Below are 22265 nucleotides of genomic sequence, written 5' to 3'. Positions count from 1 at the left end.
ATGTAAAGTTAATTCTGTATCATTGTATTATTTAAAATGAATCTATTTTTTTTAAATTAACCTAAAGGATATCTTACTAGTTACATTGATATATGCTATTCATACACTTGACCAAAAGGCTTTTATATATTGGTATGCTATTTATTGTTTACTAATTAATCTTGAAAAAATATGACTCGTTTTCATGAATGTTGAAATATAAACTATATGATCTACATGATCTCTACTGCAAAACTCCACATTCTAAGAATGATGAAGTTCTTTTGTGGAAGTATCCGGAAAATGAAGAAAAAAAACAAAATTTTCGTCTTCTGCATACGACGGAATGGTGGCATCTTCCTTGAAGTTTATCATCTTCAGCATGCACAGCCACCTCCTTGCTGATCTCCATTGGATGAATTGACTGAAGGTTTCAAATTCACATCAACCATGTCGTCATGTTTTGTAGATGAAAGAGTTTCCATCCCTGGTAGAGCAGAAGCAATCTTTCTGAACAGAGGCTGCACACATAGAGTGAAAACCAAAAATTAAAAGCTATTTTAGACAATCTACAATTTCACCTAATCAAGGTTTTTTAACATTTCACCTTTATGTTAAATCCTGCTTTTGCGCTAGTTTCGATAAACATGACTCCAAATTCACGAGCCCTCGAATCCCCTTCTTCAATTGAGACTTGCCTGTTTTATGTTTTACATGCAAAACATACTAGTGTTATTAAACTTCAGAGAAAGAAAAAGCACCATCAGGGCACAGAATGACGTGGCATTTTATGTACAGTCGACAAATGACTCAGCACTCAAGACGAGTCAAGTGCCATGTCATCATGTGCATTGAATGTTCAGTCATTCAGGACGGAAATCAAGCCAATATGATGATGTGGCATTGTAATTTCCACCACTTATTTTTGAAAAGACAGGCCTATAAAAAAAATGTGCGCATTCCATTTTGGGAAGATGTACCAAAACATGCATAAATCCTCTCATACTATGTTTCAAAAAGTCTGTCCTAAATCATATCATTCAATAATTTGTTCTCTTCCATTCAAACCTTTCAATACATTTACTTTCCTTCAAGCACCCAATTCAATTCCAACCGTTTCAAAAAATAATCTGAACACATAAGGAATTGCATAGCCTTTTGATCCACCATAAGGAAGTAATTAATCTAAGTGACTCAATGATATGATTTGTTAAAGGGATATGTTAACTTACTGATGGATATGTTAAGTCATGGAGGAAAGACAAAATGAACTCACGATTGACTATAGAAAACCACAAAGAACATCTGTTTGTAATCTCTGTTTTCTTTTATATGTATGAATGCTAATCAATTTTTTTTTAGGGTATTTTGATGAAAATCCTTAATCATAACTAAAGTTTGTTTAACTTTAATGTCTGATCCTCCCACTTTGGGATTTTAATTAAATGGTTCTAACTGTTTTCCCAAAAAAAACCACAAAGAACAAACTCATGTTTAGAGGTCTATCAATTTGCTCACCTTTTATCAACTAAATCAGTTTTATTCCCAACCAGAACAATTATGACGTCAGCACCTCGTTCTGTTCGGACTTCCTCAATCCACCGGGCAGTGTTCAAAAATGACTGTCGATCTGTAACAGGGAAGTTAAAGTTTTTATATTAGTCTTACAAGTAGAGAATATCTTAATATTTGGATACCAAAATACAAGGTAAAATGTTGTAGAACAAGGAACATAATTATCTTGATATTATCCCATATCACCAATTTTGTAGAACATAACTATCTTTTGTTATATAAAAAAATGGTGTACATGAGATGGACAAATCTGCATTTGTTAGGTTTATCAAAACTTAATGGTCATGATTCATGATCTAGAAAAAATCTCAATACCAAAAGAAGTAAGAATTTACACTATAATTTAGAACATGATCTAAAAACTAATTTGTATACTAAATGAAGCACTATAATCTGAATCATGATCCAAAAAATAATCAAATACCAAATAAAAAAATTACTTTCACTTTGAACTTAACGATTTTCCAATGAGATTGTAGCATCTATTATCTATAGTAACAAAATACTATTTTCTAGACAGGATTGTGTCTCAACTTGAGATTGAGACTCCAGTTGGACATGATCTGTATAATCCAGAATCAGCAAGCATATGAGGGAGGATTTGGTGAAGAAGAGAATAAGAAGAAGAAGACAGAATCAGCAAGGGAGGAAGAAGAACCGAGGCTAATGCCTTGTATTCATTAAGGCAGAAACAGATTTGGATTACACCAATATAACCTAACTTACTACAATGGTAAGATTGTTGTATATATACAATCTAGCTAACAACTAGATTCTCACACCCTTACTTCTCATTACCCTATTAGATCAGATACTTATTTTTCTGCTTCTCTCCCAGGAAATGATCAGAACAAAATTAAGGTCTAGCAACTTGTTTCTTCCCTTGGTCAATTAACTGATGATCAAGATGATATTTGATAAAGAAGATTGAAGTTCAAACATGGATAATTAAGGACTCACTTGCAACATCATATGCAATCACAGCAACGGACGAATCCCTGATGTAGCTTGGGATAAGACTCCTAAATCTTTCTTGTCCAGCAGTGTCCCTGCAATTCATGATATTGAATCTAAATACATAATAATATCTAGTTTTGAGACAGTAAATGTGCCAATCTTCTATTTGATGAGGAGTAAATGGTACACAGTTTATAAAAAATACAATTCAAGATGCATATTGCAGAAGAATATGAGGGCATACCAGAGTTGCAATCGGACAGTACGGTCTTCAAGATACATTGTTTTTGACAAAAAGTCGATGCCAATTGTAGCCTGAGAATTGAATAGTTGAAATACTGATAAGAGGCTTGAAACCAATGTAGATATGAGTTTGCAATAACCAAACTAAATGTGGATTTCACTTTTGATTCGTTTGTTCAAATGAAGAGCATCGTTGCTTTTGACAAACATATGTTTAAAAAGAAAAATATTCACATCTATATAGAATCATCTCATCATTCATAATATATGAATAACTGCAAGACCTAAAAAACTGTCATATACACGATCCGGTTATGAATATAGAAGATCCTTTGGAAACAATGCTGATATAAATATATATGTATGGTGATGATTTTCTTCAGAAAATGACAGAATACGACGAGGATTGGGATGAGATTTTACACGACAAATTAATAAGGTAGGAAATTAATTACCTGATAGGTTGTATCAAACTTGTCATACATAAAGCGGGTGATAATGCTGGTTTTTCCGACTGACTGATCACCTAGGAAGACGAGTTTGTATTTTGCCAGTGGCGATACGACCGCCATTATGGATTTGTCGATCTCTTCCTACCGGTGAGATCTTGAAATACAGAGCTTGATCCCAAATGCCCGAGAGAGAGAGAGAGAGAAAGAAAGAGAGAGAGAGAGAAAACAGCTTTGAATTCGATCCATTTATATTTGTATGCATGTACATACATAGCTTGGAAATGGTGTTTAAAATTAATGCCCATCATTTGTTAGATTAATGTAGAGTATAAAATTCAGTTTTTATTACAAGGTGAATTTTTTTATTTTCTTTTTCATATTCAAATGTTTTACTTTTTATTTTTTTACTATTCAGTGTTATATTTTCTATAGGGAAATGATTTAGGCAGCACTAACACAGAGTGAATGCAGCAAATTCGACATGCCATGTCACGTAGGATGGAGGGAAAAAAAAGGTTTCCTTTCCAGAAAGTTTCCATTTTCGGAAGATTTTCAGAAAATCCTTGTCCTATTTCTAAACGCGAAAGAGTTATCTCAACGTGACTCTTCCTCCTTCTTTCAAATCAAAACGTTATTAGATCACTCTCATGTTTGTACATTCGATCCCCTATTTAATTTTCGCTAAGAGAAACAAAGATCTGGACGAAACCATAATTTGTTTTTAGTATTGTATTTTGTTTCTTTCATAGTATTAATGCTTATAAAAGTGAATGCTTTCTTATAATATAAACATGTTTACAAAAGTAAGAGATAATAAGGTTAACTACAGGTTTTTTATATGAACAAGTTGATTCTAGTTCAGGTTAAAAGTTGTTATATTCATTTAGAATTTCAAATACAACTTATAATGTTTGAAAATTAAAATATATATCGGAAATATTATTTGAAATACTTGAAAACTGAATTGTATAAAAAAAAATACTATTTGAAATACTTGAAAAGAAATACTGTTTGAAATACTTGAAAACTAAAATATATGTAGTTAATTGTCATGTAAATTATTTACACATTCATATAAACCATTTACACCTTCATGTAAAACCATTTGTATTTTCATGTTAATAGTATTTCACACATGTAATGCAATTTACTGAAGTGCTTAAAAAATAAAAGATGATAACAAAATTTGTTAAAATCATTTATAATGTTTGGTTTAATGTTCAAATACGACTTATAATGCTTGAAAACTGAATTATATACAGGATATGACTTAAAATTCTTGAAAACTGAAATATATGCAGTTAATTGTCATGTAAAACCATTTACATATTTATGTAAAACTATTTACACATTCATGTAAAATCATTTGTACCATAATGTAAACCATATTTCACACTTGTAATGTGATTTACAAGAAATGCTTAAAAAATAGAAGATGATAACAAAATTTGTTAAAATCATATATAATTTTTGGTTTATTGTTCAAATACGATTTATAATGCTTGAAAACTGATATATAGGAAATACAATTTAAAATCTTTGAAAACTGAAATATATGCAGTTAATTATCATGTGAAATCATTTAATATTCATGTAAAATCATTTACACATTCATGTAAAACTATTTGTACTTTCATGTAAACCGTATTTCACAACTGTAAAGCGATTTACTGAATTGTTTAAATAATACTTTTACATGATAATTTTCTATATGCGCCTATGCTTATGAATAAAGAATACTTTTATATGAGAATATCTTCCATATACATCTATAGTTATGAATAAAGAATACTTTTACATGATAAGTTGTTGCATATACGTCTATACTACTGAATAATGAATAATTTTACATGATAATTTATTCTATTTACGACTATACTTATGAATAAATAATACTTTTACATGACAATTTTGTTGGAAACGTTGGTGGCAATCGACGTATTCTCTCATAAATTCTAGAAAATAAAATTCAAAATAAAAGGGAAGAGATTTTATTTTATTTTCTTCTTTTTCTGCAAGTAAGATATTCTATTTATAATATGACTAAAACTCTTAAAATTTCTAAAACCTTCATAACTCTTAAATTTTTCAGAATTAAAAAATATCTTAAATAAAAAATAATAACTTTTAATATTAACTATATACCTTTAAACTTTCAGATGACTCTCCGATTTCTTAATTAATTTTATTTTCAACACTACCCTATAAAACTAATTTTTCTTCGTGATTTCAAACATGCTCCTCGTACTGTTGAAAAACTCCACTCCAAGAGGATTCGTAAAAATATTTGTAACTTGATCAACAAATTTCTTATATTCAAGTTTGATCTCCTTTTTCGTAATACTCTTTTGGATGAAGTGATAACGCATATCGATGTGTTTACTTCGATCATGAAAAACAGAAGCTTGAGACAAAAATTATGGTTGTTTCATTCTCTAACAAATCTATCTCCTTCAACATTCTTCTTAGCCAGATTGCGTGACAAATGCATGTTGTCATCGCGACATATTCAGGTTCACAAGATGATAGCGAGACTATCGCTTATTTCTTCAAACTCCACGCAATTGTATTAGACCCCATAAAAAAATACAAATTCAGTTGTGCTCTTCCGATCATCTGGCAAAATCACTATTAGGATATCCAAGAATTTGAAATTTCTTGGACGATGAATAAAACAGTCTAAAATCAATAGTACATTTCAAATATCTTAAAATCGTATTTGTCTCCTTCAATTGCTCTATCGTGGGAACCTCCATGAATCGACTAATAATTCACTCACAAAAAGAATATATGGCCGAGTACATGTCAAATATCTTAGACATCCGACGAGACTTTTTAATAGTGTGAGATTCACTCTCCATTTTCGTTCTTTCTCAATTTAGCTTCAACCTCCATAGGGGTAGCCACCGGTTTGTTATTCAACATATTGAATCTATCCAGAACTTCGTTCACATATGCTTGTTGCTTAACAAAAAAAATCATCATCCGATTGACGCACTTCTAATCCGAGGTAAATTGACATTAAGTATTTTCTCAAAAAAATGACATTAAGTAAATATCTGTGATCTCAAATTCTCGGGCCATATCATTCTTGAAACTTGAAATATTCAAAGAGATTCAAATTATTTCATATGAAAATAAAATCATCCACGTAGATGCAAACGAACAAACAATTTCTATTATATCCATTTTCACATAAAATGTATACTCATGTGGACATTTTTTCAAATCATTTCTCACGAAAATAAGCATCAATCGGACTATACCATGTTTGAGGCTTGTTTCAAACCGTACAAATTTTTCTTCAACTTTAATACATTTCATTTTTGTCTTTTCATCACATAACCTTTTGGTTGTTCCACAAAACATCATTCTCAAGGAAACCGTTAAGAAATGCTTACTTCACTTCCAATTGGAATATTTTCCAGTTTCTTTGTGCCGTTAGTGAAACAAAAATCTGATTGTTTCTAAACGATCAACTAGAGAAAATACTTTATCATAATCCAATTCGTGTCGTTGTGCATACCCTTTGACGACTAATTTCTCTTTATATTTTTCCACAACACCTTTGGCATTCTTTTTCTCTTTGAATATCCATTTGATTCCAATGGACTTTTGACCCGCTGGAAGAGAAGTGAGTTATCATGTATCGTTTTTTCAATGACTCGAATCTCATCTTCCATGGCTTCTCTTCACTTCTTCTTTTTACTAGCTTATTCAAAATTCAAAGACGTTGTTTCGACTAAAAGACAAAATATAGATACATCATTCATTACATCTATATTTTCGTAAAGTTTTTGGATAGTGATGCAGCGTGCGTGGCTAGGATGAACCTTTATCAAGATTCGTTGATTCTTACGAATACCGAAAGTCGATAGATATTGAGGAAACCTCGTTTTCTGATTAATTATCTTCCCCTAACAAAGTGTTTTAAGACTCTTTAAATACTCAAACCCTAGCTTGCAAAAGAAATAAACAACTTTTAATAAATTGCAAAAAACACCCGAAACTAATAAAAATGCGATTTTGAGCCCCTAAACGTCGTCAGATGGCCTTAAACCATCATACCTCATGGCAAAACCATGACTTCTTCACAGCACCACGTTTCCGCCCGAAAACACTAGGCAATCGTCGAAATCTGACACTTGCGAGATATTTTCGGATGCTGCAACTTTCGCATAAACGCCTCTTCGACTCGCACCGCATCATTCCCCCCAGGGTAGAAAAGATTCGTCCTCGAATCTGGAACCGCATCATCCTCATCAGAAGAAGACTCACCCACAAAAGGAACAAGATGCTTCACATTGAACACATCAGAGGTACGCACATGGCTGGGAAGGCGTAAACGATAAGCATTGGGGTTGATCTTCTCCACAATCTCAACAGGACCAATCTTCTTAGCAGCAAACTTGCTATATTAATGAGCTGGAAAACGATCTTAGTCAGAATAGCCCACACAAAGTCACCAACTTCAAAATCAACAGCACGCCTTCTCGAATCAGCCTTCTCCTTGTACTTGGCAGTAGCAACAACCAAACGGTCATGAGTGGTCTGATGAACCTGAGCCAACTGACCAACAAAATCCGCAACAGTGGAATGAGGACGCACCTTGCTGTGCAGCGCTAACAAATCAAGAGGAGCACGCGGAGACAGCCCGTAAATCACATGGAAAGGACTGAAACCAGTGGAGCGATTAACAGCATGATTGTGAGCAAACTCGGCCTGAGGCAGCTTCAGATCCCAAGCCTTAGGATGATCCCCAACTAAACTGCGCAGAAGGTTCCCCAAAGACCTATTAACAACTTCAGTTTGGCCATCAGTTTGCGGGTGATAGGCACTGCTAAAATTCAGCTGAGTATTAACCAAACGCCAAAGACTCCTCCAAAAGTGACTCACAAAGCGAGTGTCCCGATCAGAAACTATGGAGGCAGGAAGTCCATGAAGGCGATACACATCCCTGAAATAAAGTTGTGCAACAGCCACAGCATCAGAGGTTTTCTTGCAGGGAATGAAATGAACCATCTTCGAGAATCGGTCAACCACCACAAAAATCGAATCAGAACCACGCTGGGTACGTGGCAGCCCAAGGACAAAATCCATACTGACATCAGACCATGGTTGAGTGGGAATAGGCAGAGGCAAGTATAACCCGGCATTAGTCGAAGCGCCCTTAGCCAACTGACAAACACGACAGCGAGCAACAAAACGCCCCACCTCTTTGCGCATCGAAGGCCAGAAATAAGAAGCTGCAAGAAGCTGGAAGGTACGATCACGCCCAACATGCCCTTCTTTGTGGAGTTCCTGAATCATCCTCAAACGCAGGCTGCAATCTAGAATGCACAGCTGCACACCGCGGAAAAGGAACCCATCCTCCAAGACAAAGTCCCTCGAATCCCCCTGTTGGATGCGAATGAGGACCTGAGAAAAGAAAGGATCATCACGATAGAGGTCCACAAACGAATCAAAGCCGGGTACATGGACACGCATCTCCGCCAACAGCCCATGACGACGACTCAAAGCATCAGCCACGCGATTAGACACACCAGCCTTGTGTTTAATCACAAAAGTAAACTGCTGTAAATAAGAGACCCACGAAGCATGACGATGAGAAATCTTGTCCTGACCACCAAGATGCTTGAGGGAATCATGATCCGTATATAAGACAAACTCCCGCTGAAATAAATAATGACGCCAGTGTTTGACTGCCTGGACAATAGCATAGAACTCAATATCATAGGTACTGAAACGAAGTTTAGCGCTAGACAGTTTCTCACTAAAATAAGCAACAGGACGCCCAGATTGGCTAAGTACAGCCCCAATACCCAATTTCGAAGCATCACAATGTAGTTCAAATGGCTGGGAAAAATCATGAAGAACCAAAATAGGGGCTGAAGTGAGTCGGTGCTTGATCTCAACAAAGGCAGCCTCGGCATCATCCGTCCAGAAGAACACCAAGTCAATGTGATGCTGGATATCACGCAAAGGAGGCAAGGCACAAGGCAGATTCTCAGGAAAAACATCTGCAAACTCCTGTAACAGTGGCTGCACTGGAATAGGCACCTCAGAACTAGCACCACAGGTAATCAGCGAACAAAATAGAGCAAACACCATGCCCGATTCGACCATGGCGGTCTGAAAAGGACCCCGAGACAACAAGGTGGTAGGGGGGGACGCATGATGAGTGGGGGCAGCACCCTTCTTGGGCTGATTTGGCATCAACACAATCTTGGTACCATGAAATAAGAACGTGTAGGTATTAGCACGCCCATCATGTATAACAGAATGATCAAACTGCCAAGAGCGACCAAGTAAAAGGTGACAAGCATCCATGGGAACCACATCACAATATACAGCATCACGATAATGGGAACCAATGGAAAAATTTACAAGTACGCGCTTGGAAACTGTAACATCCGTACCTTGACTCAGCCAGGACAGGCGATAAGGCTTGGGGTGAGGTTCAGTGGACAGACCCAGCTTCGAAACTGCAACCTCAGAAATCACATTCTCACAACTCCCAGCATCAATGATGAAGGTGCAAACTTTGCCACCGATGGTACAAGTGGAATGGAACAGATTATTGCGTAACCACTCGTTGTCAGTAGCACGAGGGGTTAAACATGATCGACGAATCACCAAAAGGGGGCCAACATCACCAGAAACATACTCCTCCACTGCCTCATCATCATAAACATCATACACTGGGGCTGAATCTGAAGGAAGAGCAGAGTCGGGATCATCCACCTCAGTAAAAAGACCACGATTGGTGGACTTTGGGTTGCGACACTCTGCTTGGCGATGGCCAACTTCACCACAATTGAAACAACGCAAGCCACCGGGACGTCCCTGCGGGGGGGCTGTAGTGCTGCGAGAGGGGGCTGGGGTGGGATGGGCCGGCTGGGAAGAAGAACCAATGCCACTAGTGGGGACAACCTGTTTTCCAAAGCTACCCGAACCGCGCCTGGCTAGCTGTTTCTCAGCCTGTGAAGCACGCTGATGTGCCTCAGAAACAGTCAAGGGATCAAACATATTCAAAATATCCTGCAACTGGAGGCGAAGGCCACCAATATAGCGAGAAACCAACTGGAGAGGGGACTCAGACAGGTCAACACGAGCCACAAAGGTGTAAAACTCAGTGGAATAGTCATCCACGGAACGAGAACCCTGACGAAGATTCTGGAACCGCTGGTACAGGTTACGTTCGTAATTATATGGTAGAAACGCAGCCCTAATATGCTTCCTGAATTTGTCCCAATTCGTGAGCTTTGCCTTACCATGACGAACACGTGTCTGTTTCAACTGCTGCCACCATGCTTGTGCACGACCATGTAAGCGGATCGTAACAAGGGGTACACGACGATCTGCAGGAACTTCCTTGAAATCCAGAATCTCTTCAACCTGAGAAAGCCAATCAATAAACTCTTCCGGTGGTAGACTACCATCGAACTTAGGGATGTCCACCCTGAAAGCCTGCTCCCAGTGATGATTGGGGCGTTCAGGGGATCGATTCCGAAGACCACCGAGAGGGTTTTCATCTGTCATCGTAACATCATCTTCAGGGTGGTGCATTTGCATAGATGCATCCATCCGTTGCGTCAACCATTCAACCTGCCGCCTCAAATCGTCGTTATCACGGCGAAACTCAGCGTTTTCACGTCGCAACTCAGCAAGGTCACCATCATCAGCACCAGGGGTAGGGTTGCGCGGCTGTCTTCGGGGCGGCATACCTCAGGGTCGACTGGAAACTGATACCAACTAATGCAGCGTGCGTGGCTAGGATGAACCTTTATCAAGATTCGTTGATTCTTACGAATACCGAAAGTCGATAGATATTGAGGAAACCTCGTTTTCTGATTAATTATCTTCCCCTAACAAAGTGTTTTAAGATTCTTTAAATACTCAAACCCTAGCTTGCAAAAGAAATAAACAACTTTTAATAAATTGCAAAAAACACCCGAAACTAATAAAAATGCGATTTTGAGCCCCTAAACGTCGTCAGATGGCCTTAAACCATCATACCTCATGGCAAAACCATGACTTCTTCACAGCACCACGTTTCCGCCCGAAAACACTAGGCAATCGTCGAAATCTGACACTTGCGAGATATTTTCGGATGCTGCAACTTTCGCATAAACGCCTCTTCGACTCGCACCGCATCAGATAGTTATCATTATTTGTGATCCTTCATTAGAGCTTCCACTTGATGAAGATGAATCAGAAGATGTGTTCGCTATCGTCGTAGGAATTGCGGGCTGTCATGTTTCTTCTCTTTAGTTGTCCTCATAGAAGAATAAAAAGAATTCGTTGATGAAATCTTCATTAATTTCTCAATTCCAAGAAGAATCTTCATCAAACTTCACATCACAGACTCACAACAATCTTTTCGTTGACAGGATTATAGAGCTTGTACCCTTAGATTTTCCGTCATAGTCGATGAACACAAACTTTTTTCTTATATCATCAAGTTTTGTTCTCTCTTTCTCCGGCACATGCTTCTAAACAATACTCCAAAAAATTCATAGATAAGATACATCTAGCTTCTTTCCGCTTCAATTTCAATTAATAATATACAAGTTTTTGGGTTTTATTTTTCTTTTGATTATCAACAATGATGAACTCTTAGAATTGAGTTGTCTCAATTATGTTTGTTTTGCTTAACTATTTTATTTTTTTAAGAAGTTTGGATACATAACATTTTAACAATTAGCTTTAAGTACTAAGAATTGTATCTAAGACATTAAATGTCAGGTTTTATTCTTACGAAAGAACATCTCATTCAAAACTTCCTAAATTAACACTTAGTCAAATTAGTTAAAATTATCTGTAAACAAATATGTTCTTAGTGAAAATCAAACCTAAAATACAATATAGCTTTAAGAATGTTGATGATAACATTTTCCAACCAAATTGGGTTCAACTTGCACTAAAATTATTTTCATCCAAATTACTTGTACTAAAATTAGAGATGTTTAAAACTCTTTAATCTGTCAAAATATAACCCAGTAAATAAATAATTGATCTCTTTCCAAACTTGACTTCTAGAATTCCTTAAATAACTGTAACATTATTCATTAGTTATAAAATCTAAACAATAGTAATAAGAAGGCAGACAACCAGACGATCTCGACCTCCAGCAAGATCCTATAACCACCTCAAAATAATAAAAAAAACAATATAAATATGAGTTTAATTCGCCTTCTTCGTATCAGGATGTAACTTAAATGAGTTTTACATTATTTGTGGTCATTGACTCATTGTCTTTGTGAGTTAGGTCTTGAGAAAAAAGAAAATAAAATTAGGATTTGAGTCTTAAACTGTACACCAAAGTCAAACCCACACGGGAATTTCACAACACTCATGAAAGATTTCATTCATCTCAAGTAGACGGAGATATTCTTTCATAGAACAGAATATATCCATGATCAGTATTGCTAGAGTATTCCTGAGCAGACCCAAAGAAAGTCTGTACAGCAGATTCTTCAATCATCTCCACATTTTCATCGTCGAAGAACAACCAATGGTTATGGCTCTTCACCAGGCTAACATAGTGTCCGTGGTTAGGCCCACTGCCAACATGGACTACCACAGCAAATAGGGAATACTCTGAATCCGCATCTTCAACTGTGTTGCTCAGTTTCAGTTCGAGTGGGAATACTACACGATACGATAGTTTCTTGTATCGACCCAACTGCTCCATATACTTGAATCGCTTCAGATGGATTACAAGTATATGGGGAGGCTTCTTTATCTTCATTCTCTTCTGGGCTTCCTGCAAACTATACAAAAGTAATTGAATATGAAGTTTATCATCATTCATTTCTTTAAACAGATTCAGAAACAATAAATATTTTAGTCATTTAACACGAATAATCCATTTTCTCATCAAAAGGAGGTTTTTTTCCCCAAGAAATCAGATTATTTCAAGAAAAAAACATACATCAAACAAGCTCTTGACATGACAACCCTGGCATGTTTCTATCAACCAACTCCAAAATGAATTTGTAACTTTGAAGTTTCAGTACTTGGGATTCTTCTTTCAACTATATACATTGGTTCCTTTTCTTTTTTTTTCTTTTTGAACAAGGATGGTTGGGTTAGCTTTAAAGCACCTTGACGCACCTTGACTAATCCACGTAGGAGGCTAACGCAGTAACCTACCACTATTTCCATCTTTGCAATAAGAAATTTACTTTTGTCCTAATATTCAAGTCTTTTCTAGAGCATGTTTGTGATCCTAGTAGTCCAGCATTAAATGTCACCAAAACAGAACAATGAGCAAAATTAGGCCTTGTTTGATGAAGGGTTAATCCTTTTAGCCCATCATCAATCATTTCATCAATAAAATATATTTACTTTATAAACATTTTAAAATGTTAAATACAAATGATATCATAACCATATAACAGTGTTTCAACAAACAAGTTTATTTTTTTCGAAACAAAAAAAAAAACTCTTAGTTACCTGCAACATTTATCACAAAAGAATTTGTCTTCCGCATTCAAAGTCTCAGTGGAGCTGAAATTCTTCAAACAGCTAGTAATTGAGCTGTTCTGTTCAATGTCAACGCTCAGGTCCAAGAATGTTTCGTCCCTCGCAGTTACTGTCTCACACCTCAAGCACCTAGTTTCATTTGTCAGTATACCCTGAAGAACAACTACCAGAAAGAAGTGAAATTCAAGTATGCAAAATAGAGGCAAACTGCAAAAAGGAAAAGAAAATGGAATTTCAGTTCCTGAACTACTAACGACCATTTCACTTTTAATTGAATGCAAAGCAATTGGAATTTAGAGTAGTTGAGAAACCGAAAAAAAAAAGAAAAAAAAGTGTATGATTGAGGTAAACGCACCTGAAAATTTTTGTGGACCCATGTGACTAAAGTATCTTTTTTAGGACCATTGGGTTGTGAAGCTTGCCCATTTGGATCGGAAACTTTTTCTGTTGGTGAAGATGTTTCTTGATCACTCTTTACATCATGAGCCTCTTTCTCCAATATTTCAACAAGTTCATTCAGCAAATAGTTCAAAAATTCATGGGCATCCTACAACCAAAAAAAACAATTGTGATGTGCAATTCAGATTGATGAAATTGTTTTCAAGAACTACGGCTTATAAGATGGCCAGCACAAGCACGCTTAGCCACAAAATAAGAACAAAATCCTCATAATGCAAGGTATTCTAACATGTTATTTCTATGTCAGCAATATAGATCCAGTTCTTGACAGTACTTCCATCAAAACATGGGAATCTAGTTCTTGTGATTGTATCCAAATAGTAATAGGATAAACAACTGGGCTTTACCTGGTGCATATAGCTCCTAAATAACTCATTCTGTTTTTTTAACCGTTGTACAAAGCGCTTAGGAGCAATGACACCCGTCTTTTTCTTCTGGGAACTTATCTACGCAATGAAGCAAGTTGTATTCAACGCAAGATACAAATAAACATGAGATGCAGAACAAGTAAGATATGAATAAATATCATTAGTCCAAGTTATGACTGAAGTACAAAATGAAGATATCATTGTAATGTGAAAAATCAAGAGTCCAATCCTTGTCCTAGTAGAAAACAAGTACCAATGCGAGCATTAGTTATTAATATTATTATGATGCAATTAAAGAATAATATCTATTTTTATCTGTAAAAAAACCAAATAGAATGTATTACCAATGGACAAATTAAGAACATCATCTTACGGGTTGTTTGTTTTGGGTTATGTAAATTTAATCTAATTTTTTATGTTCAAATATTAAATAAAAGAGAAAAAAATACTTTTTAAATAGTAGAGTTTAAAATTTATGAATGTTTGAATACCCAAGTGATCATCTTCTATATAGGTCAAAAATTGCCCAAAATAGATGAAACTAAAATGACGAGGCCCAAAATATATGAAGCTAAAAAAGGCCTAAACCACACTGAACTGCCCAAGAAGGACAATTCTGGAAGTTTTATTTTTTTTGGAAGGGGAAAACAGCAAAATTGCCATTTCATTTAACACCCCAAAAAATGGGAAAAACGAACATGAGTTTTTGAATCAAACTAGACAAACTCTAGTTTGATTTTAAAGAAAAAAGAGTAATAAACAAATGAATACATATAAACTACAAATAACAATTCTGGAAGTTCAAGATATGAGGAAAGTAAAAGACCCTTTATTCTCTCTTTCTCTCACATATGCTAATAAGTAACCTTATAAATGCAGAGGTGCATTGTGGTGGTGATTTATGAGAGTATATTTGGGATGAAAAACCACCAATATTTACAAAGGAAAATTCAAGAATGAGTGAACTGTAAACATTTACCCATATAAGCCACTGCTGAAAAGACAGGAAATAGACAGCACTCCAAAAGTTTGATATTAAGTGTCTCAAAGTCATTTCAGATTAAGAGAGTAGTTAGAAGCAAAACATGCTCATTTCTGTCTAAGGCCTTATTTGACCTTATCCCATTATCAACTAAAATATTAAATTACCATGACTTATTTATTTATTGTAACATTTTAAAATACTAAATACATAAAAAAAAATCAGTCTTTTAACACAAATAATTCATTCTCTCAACAAACAAGGTTTTTTTCTTCAAATATCGGATTATTTGAAAGAAAATAAACTACATCAAACAAGGCTTCAAGATTATGTGAGCAGAGAGGTGTTCTTACGAAACAAGTTTATGACTCAGAAGTATTGTACACTATCCAACCTATTTGGAAGTGTGTATTTTTAACTATGCTTGCTTCTAATCACATATGATGAACAGGACTAATAGCCTTCTGTCCATACATACACTATCTTCCATGAGAGTACATAACCATGAAGCATAGAAGATGAATATTAATGTGCCTTTTTCAAGTGTTTATAGTTCCAGATTGATAAATTCTTTACAGCTATGAACCAGGACAAACCTGTGTAAATAAGTCTGCCAGACACATCAACAGATTTTCTTCTGCATCTGCAGGATTCTTATTATTTGCATAATATTCCAGTAGCTGCTCACGAAAAGGAACGCAGAAATAAAGAGCCTGCATACCAAAAGTGAGCAAGATTAAGTATGCTTTCAAGAACATTATGTAAAAACTTGTAAATTCTAAAGTAGTAAAACATAATGCACCCCTTATTGGTGGTTTAACATACTCATTTTCCCTCTTAGTACCAATGCACAAAAATCAAACTAAATCACTATATAATCAACTTTTTCCTATAAATATCAACTAAAAATAAAGTTTAAGGTAACAACGACTAGGGACAAGAACAAAGAGTTATTTGGAGCAAATTCTAACTTCAGGTTTTATACAATGAACTTTTATGCATGTGAGAGAGAGCTCAAACTAGCAAAGACTAAGAAATTGGCTTAATCTATTGACTAAACTTGGCTACCAATAAGCTTAACATCAAGCCATGCGCTTGAAGTGATGGTCACACAACATTATAGAAAAATAACTGAAACCAGGTAAGAACAAGACCGGAACCAAGGTAGAAATCTAGAGCTACAAGTATCATGTTAAGCTGTTATTTAACCACATAAAGTACCAAGCAAATGGATGCTTAAAGGAACTCAAGGCCTTAGAAGGTACAGAAATTCACTGAATCTGTTAATAAGTGCTGGTGGTCAAAAGGTATCCCCTATGTGACAATATTGCCCAATGGAAGCCTTTCCAAATAAGCAACTTGAATGTACGGAGTAGATCTATTCACTCAAATAATAGTTAGTTAACTGCTACTTGTTAATGCACATATGTGTAAGAGATATATTAAAGAATGAGAATACTATATATAGGAGATCTATTCAGATAAATAGACTGGTTCCATCAGATCTCACATGCCACAGCCAATTCATGTTTTATCCCAATAAGTTTCCTATTTAACTTGTGAAGACTAAATTTAAAAATCAGCAATATTTTCAAATGTTAACGAGGGAATTGTACCTTTACCTTTCAATTTACTTTTTTTTCTACTTTGTTCAGCTCACTGGTGTAGTTGCTAATTCTAGTGTCTCATCTTTCAAGATAGTAGTCCATGATATAAAGATTATATTTTGATGTGATTTACAAGATAACATATTATGCAGATTCCAGATGAATTTTAAGTGTAATCTTTTTAAGCAAACAAAAATACAATCGGCATTAGAAGACACTTCATTTTCTCTCAAAACAAATTAACCAAAAAGTGAGGTTTTAATATTTCATACAACTTCCCTGATTCTCATTCTCTGCCTAAATATTTCAGAATCCCATCATAAAATTGCCACAGATACTTCAAAAGTAATAGCTATCTAGTGGAGAGTGAATCCCATTCATTCCAGGTTGAATTGGGAAGTAAGGCTGAGGAACATATCCCTCTTCCTTGAGCTCTAGAAGAAGGTTTTTCAACAAAAGATAGATTCCATGAGAGTAAGGATGGCTAGTATCAGCGGCAGAGAACATATGGGTTTTCCCTTTCAACTCAATCCAACTATAGCCAGGCACCTTCTGCACTCCTCTTTCTTCCATCAGACCTCGTATTTGATTTACATTATCCCATCTTCCAGCATCAGCTTGTAGATTTGATAGCAAGACATAGTACCCAGAATTTTTTGGGTCCAATTTGAAAAGATAATCTGAGGCCATTTCTGCGAGCTCCAAATTCCCATGTAGTCTACATGCTCCTAGTAGAGTTCCCCATATACCTGCATCTGGCTCAATTAGCATCTCCTTAATAGACTCACATGCTTCGTTTAAGCGTCCAGACCTTCCTAACAAGTCAACCAGACATGCGTAGTGTTCCATGCGAGCTTCAATTCCATGCTCCTTTGTCATGATCTGAAAAATATGTTTCCCTTTATCTACCTTCCCAGCATGACCACAAGCAGACAATAAAGAAAGAAAAGTAACATGGTCAGGTTTAAAGCCTTCCTCCATCATTTCATGAAGCAAAATAAGAGAATCGTTAAGACATCCATGGTTTCCATAAGCAGCAATGATGCTATTCCATGAGATTTCATTTTTAAACCTCATCAAGTCGAAAATGGATCGAGCATTACGCAAGTGTCCACATTTGGCATACATATCAATTAGTGCGCTTTCGGCAAAAAGATCTGATCTTGATATACCTTTGATCATGGAGCAATGAATCTCTTTACCATGTTGAAGAGATGGTAAGTTCGCACAAGCAGATAAAGCAGCCGATATGCTGACAGAATCGTACTCGGCTCCTTCAAAACCCATCTGTCGAAAAAGATTAATGGCATCTTCAGGTTTTCCATTCTGTGAGCAGCTTGTGATCATGGTGTTCCAACAAATAGCATCCTTTTCCGACATTCTAATGAAGAAATTGTGCGCAAGTTCCAACTGTCCACATTTTGAATACATGTCGGTTATAGAACTTCCGACATAACATCTTTTGTCAAGCCCGCTCTTAACTGTATACGAATGCAGTTCCTTACCAAGTTTTATGGCAGACAAAGCTGCACAAGCAGGTAAAATACTGGCTAAGGTGACAGCATTAGGTCTCATTTTCTCCTTAATTAACAAACGGAACACATCTAAAGCATCCACATTCATCCCATTTAATATATATCCTGAAATCATGGCCGTGCAGATAACTACATCAATTGAGGAACTGCTATTGAAAACATGCCGTGCCATCTTAGCATCCCTGCACTTTAAGTATACATCAATGAGTGAACTTATCAGAAACACATCCATAGTCACACCATGCCTTAAAATATGCCCATGAATTTGCTTGGCAAAACTTAGATTTGTTTTCTCGGAGATTGAAGGAAGGAAACTTGCAAATGTAATCTTGTCTGGTTTGATACCAGTTGATATCATCTTCCTAAATATATCCATGGCCTCATCCATTAGTCCATGCTGTACATATCCTCCAATCATTGCATTCCAAGCCACCACATTAGTTTTTGGCATTTTGTCCCATAATTTATGTGCATCGAATAAGCATCCACACTTTGAATACATTGCAAGCAAAGTATTGTTCACTTGAGGATCCAACTCCAAGCCTGATTTAACAAGTTGAGAATGGATCTGAGTACCAAATATTGGCATTGATTCCGACACACAAACAGAGAGAACGCAGGAATAGGTCACGGAATCAGGCTCCATTTCGGTGTTTCTCATCTCCGTGAATAATTTAGCGACTTTATTGGAGCTCCCACTTCTCAAATACCCATTAAGCATCACATTCCATAGTACAATATCTCTCTCAGGCATTTTATCAAACAGATGGCGTGCTGCATCTACGCAATCCATTTCCAGATAAAACTTCATCAAACAACTTCCTACATACACATCAGACTCAAAACCCATCGAGCTAACCATCTCATGAACCCATTTTCCCGACTTCAATGAATTCATACAACCAGTAGCCTTAATTACATAGGGGAAAGTGTATTTATCTGGATAAGTTCCATACGCCAACATCTTAAAGAAAAAAGCGAGAGCAATATCAAACAATCCTGCTGTGGCGTACCCTCTGATCATCCAATTCCAAGGCGATGCATAAAACAGGTTGAGCCGATAAAACAAGTTTTTGGCATCTGTAAAACTACCGCAAAGAAAATAAACACCTAATACCTTGGAACCGAGCAGACATTCGGTGTTGTAAGGCCCATTAACAATGAGATGTGCATGAACTTGTTTAACTTTCCAAAGTGCAGATTTGTGCGGACAAGTTTGCAAGATTGAACCAAGCTTGATGGCTAAAGTTTCGTCAGTGTCCAAACATTTAGATATGGTTGCTCTGTTCACTTGGAGAGTATTAAAGCCAAAAGAAGCAACCTGTAACAATCTTCTTCTACAGAAGAGGGGATACATGTTCTTGAGGTACATCATTGTCCACCAAAATATGTATCTTTCTCAAGTTAAGACTATGTATTTAAGAGATGACCACATTTAAACCCAGTAACAGAACTGATCCATATTCGCTCAAACCTTAATATCAAAGCACCCAATTCAAGCAGCAGCTTTAACTTGAATTGTTTCAAGAGGGTATCCCAAACAATTGTTTGCTGAACCAGTAGTCTAAACGATTAAAACAAATAGGGAGCTGAAAAATTCAAGAGTAAGAAAAAAGAAATGGAGAAAACCTAGAACCAGAAAAAACACTTCAGTGTAACGAGCCACCAATTAAACGGATGAGAACACACAGTCTATCCAGGTATATACGAAATCCATGAGGCGATAAGTATCGTTTCGATTCAGAAGATGTGCAATAGGAGTAAAGATTCAAGATGAAAATTTATTTGATCGACAAAAGAGACGAGAAATTGGAGCAGACGATAACCTGTAAGACGCTGTTGCAATAGCAAGTGTTGCCAAAATTCTCAAGGCCGAAATACCTCTCCGTTTCGGGGAACTGATCGCCGAGGGCCTTCTCGAGCTTAGAACCCGTAGCACCCATCTAGCGCAAGCGAACTTCCTCTCTCTCTTTTCTCTCTCTCTCTCGAGTAGTAGATTGTACAGAAAAATGGGAGAGGAAATGGAACAATGGCCGCGGCGTCAACTGTACTGAAGAATGCCTCTCTAAGGTCCTGTTTGGAGGTTGTTAATCAGTTTCAGTTGAGTATTAGATATTGAAATGATAGTGATGTTTAAATCTCACAACACATCCAAACAAGTTTAGTTTAGTTTAAGGTATTGTTAGGTAAGGATGGATTAGAAATTTCGGATTAGAGTGTAAGGATATTTCACTCATAAAATGACAAATGAGCATCACCCTGCCCTCTTCCTCTTTATTTGTTGATTTTTTTCTCTTGTATAGATGACTATGCCTTAGGCAGCATTGAACTATGAGCTGGGTTCAGAATGCCGTGAGACAGTTCGGTTCATATTCGGTGTGGGCGTTAGAGCATTGAGAGGACCTTTCTCTAGTACGAGAGGACCGGGAAGGACGCACCTCTGGTATACCAGTTATCGTGCCTACGGTAAACGGGTAGCCATCTAAGTAGTAAGTCCATCCCAAGATGAGTCTATCTTTGATCTATAACCCCAAAGGGATAACATGCAAGAAAGTGCTCCACTCCAAGTGGCACTGCAATTGGCCTGAATCACCATGTAAGAGGATGTATATGACAATACATGATTGAACTTACATATAATAAGAGATAACAATTTTATTTTTAAAGTGCAATTAGATATTGTCACATCATTTTCATTTACAATTGCATAGTCATTAAAATAATTTAATATATTTTTTTATCTAAATTCATTTATGAAACAAAATTTTAAAATATTTTTTGTTTAATTTTTAAATAATTATTTTTCAATAAATATTAATATTTTTTAAATTTTTTACCAATAATTTAACTTTTCATAACCTTGTATCAAATAAAATTATTTAAATAAGCTTAAGGAACAAATTCAATCAAGTTAGGAAAGATGTTCTATTGAATGTGGACAAAAAGTTGAATGTAAAGAATGGAATGTCAATTCGTTTCAATATTTGTAAGTTACTTTATTTCTAAGCATTTTTATACCAATTTGAATTAGGTTAGACATGAAACGGATGAATTGAGCAATTTTCAATTTAAGTCTATCTCATTGTTCTATTATGAACTTGCAAGCGAATTGTAATTTTAAATTTAAGTTTATCTCTTTGTTCTATTATGAACCTTAAAGCGAATTGAAATTCATCTCTACTTAAGAAGAAGATTGAAAAATCTTAGGTTAGACATGAAATGAGTAAACTTCTAAGCATTTTTATACCAATTTGAGTTAGGTTAGACGTGAATTGAGTTTATCACATTATTCTATTACGACTTTCAAAGTGAATTAAAATTTTATCTCTATTTAGGAAGAGGATTGAAAAATCTTTTCATTGAAAATGTGACAAATTGGGATATTTATGAAGACAATTTATACACTCCACTTGAGTAATTCAACTATGGGCAGTTGTAGGTTATTTAACACCTTCTCAACATACATAATGAATATAGGGGCTTATTATAGGTAAATAAAATATTTTTCACATCTAATATATAATTTTACAATTTATATATAGATGTATTTATTATTAACAAGGGTATTATCCAAATTAAATACATTCGGTGATATGAGAACGACCTATTTGATATCA

The 22265-nt window shown here is 35.7% G+C and overlaps 3 protein-coding genes across 3 annotated transcripts; all 3 read right to left on the bottom strand.

Moving 5' to 3' along the window:
* Positions 1–356: 356 nt before the first annotated feature.
* Positions 357–3381, bottom strand: LOC124927751 (ras-related protein RABH1e-like). The gene is made up of 6 exons (XM_047468215.1): positions 3210–3381; positions 2736–2826; positions 2515–2604; positions 1498–1609; positions 587–677; positions 357–500 (listed from the first exon to the last, which is right to left on the bottom strand). The coding sequence occupies exons 1-6, from the start codon at positions 3324–3326 to the stop codon at positions 357–359; spliced, it is 645 nt and encodes a 214-aa protein (XP_047324171.1). The 5' UTR covers positions 3327–3381.
* An 8980-nt stretch (positions 3382–12361) lies between these two features.
* Positions 12362–20679, bottom strand: LOC124923964 (ubiquitin carboxyl-terminal hydrolase 4). Its single transcript, XM_047463974.1, has 6 exons — positions 20475–20679; positions 16103–16219; positions 14504–14602; positions 14053–14244; positions 13668–13849; positions 12362–12982 (listed from the first exon to the last, which is right to left on the bottom strand). The coding sequence occupies exons 1-6, from the start codon at positions 20589–20591 to the stop codon at positions 12583–12585; spliced, it is 1107 nt and encodes a 368-aa protein (XP_047319930.1). The 5' UTR covers positions 20592–20679; the 3' UTR covers positions 12362–12582.
* Positions 17247–20468, bottom strand: LOC124923963 (pentatricopeptide repeat-containing protein At4g21300). Its single transcript, XM_047463973.1, has one exon. It carries the CDS (start codon positions 20021–20023, stop codon positions 17453–17455), a length of 2571 nt encoding a protein of 856 aa, XP_047319929.1. The 5' UTR covers positions 20024–20468; the 3' UTR covers positions 17247–17452.
* Positions 20680–22265: the final 1586 nt, after the last annotated feature.

This window comes from Impatiens glandulifera, chromosome 2 (genome assembly GCF_907164915.1).
Source record: "Impatiens glandulifera chromosome 2, dImpGla2.1, whole genome shotgun sequence".
NCBI lineage: Eukaryota > Viridiplantae > Streptophyta > Magnoliopsida > Ericales > Balsaminaceae > Impatiens > Impatiens glandulifera.
This window is presented reverse-complemented; position numbering and strand designations above follow the sequence as displayed.

What these genes read in the sequence shown, in the direction of transcription:
- LOC124927751 (XM_047468215.1), bottom strand. Translation starts at nt 3,326, where the DNA reads ATGGCGGTCGTATCGCCACTGGCAAAATACAAACTCGTCTTCCTAGGT. An exon ending in GTATGCCCTCATATTCTTCT is followed by an intron (nt 2,605 to 2,735) that starts GCAATATGCATC and finishes TCATGAATTGCA; the next exon opens with GGGACACTGCTGGACAAGAA. An exon ending in ACTGATTTAGTTGATAAAAG is followed by an intron (nt 678 to 1,497) that starts GTGAGCAAATTG and finishes AACATAAAACAG; the next exon opens with GCAAGTCTCAATTGAAGAAG.
- LOC124923963 (XM_047463973.1), bottom strand. Translation starts at nt 20,023, where the DNA reads ATGATGTACCTCAAGAACATGTATCCCCTCTTCTGTAGAAGAAGATTG.
- LOC124923964 (XM_047463974.1), bottom strand. Translation starts at nt 20,591, where the DNA reads ATGGGTGCTACGGGTTCTAAGCTCGAGAAGGCCCTCGGCGATCAGTTC. An exon ending in ATTGCAACAGCGTCTTACAG is followed by an intron (nt 16,220 to 20,474) that starts GTTATCGTCTGC and finishes TTTGGTATGCAG; the next exon opens with GCTCTTTATTTCTGCGTTCC. An exon ending in GGGTCCACAAAAATTTTCAG is followed by an intron (nt 13,850 to 14,052) that starts GTGCGTTTACCT and finishes GTTGTTCTTCAG; the next exon opens with GGTATACTGACAAATGAAAC.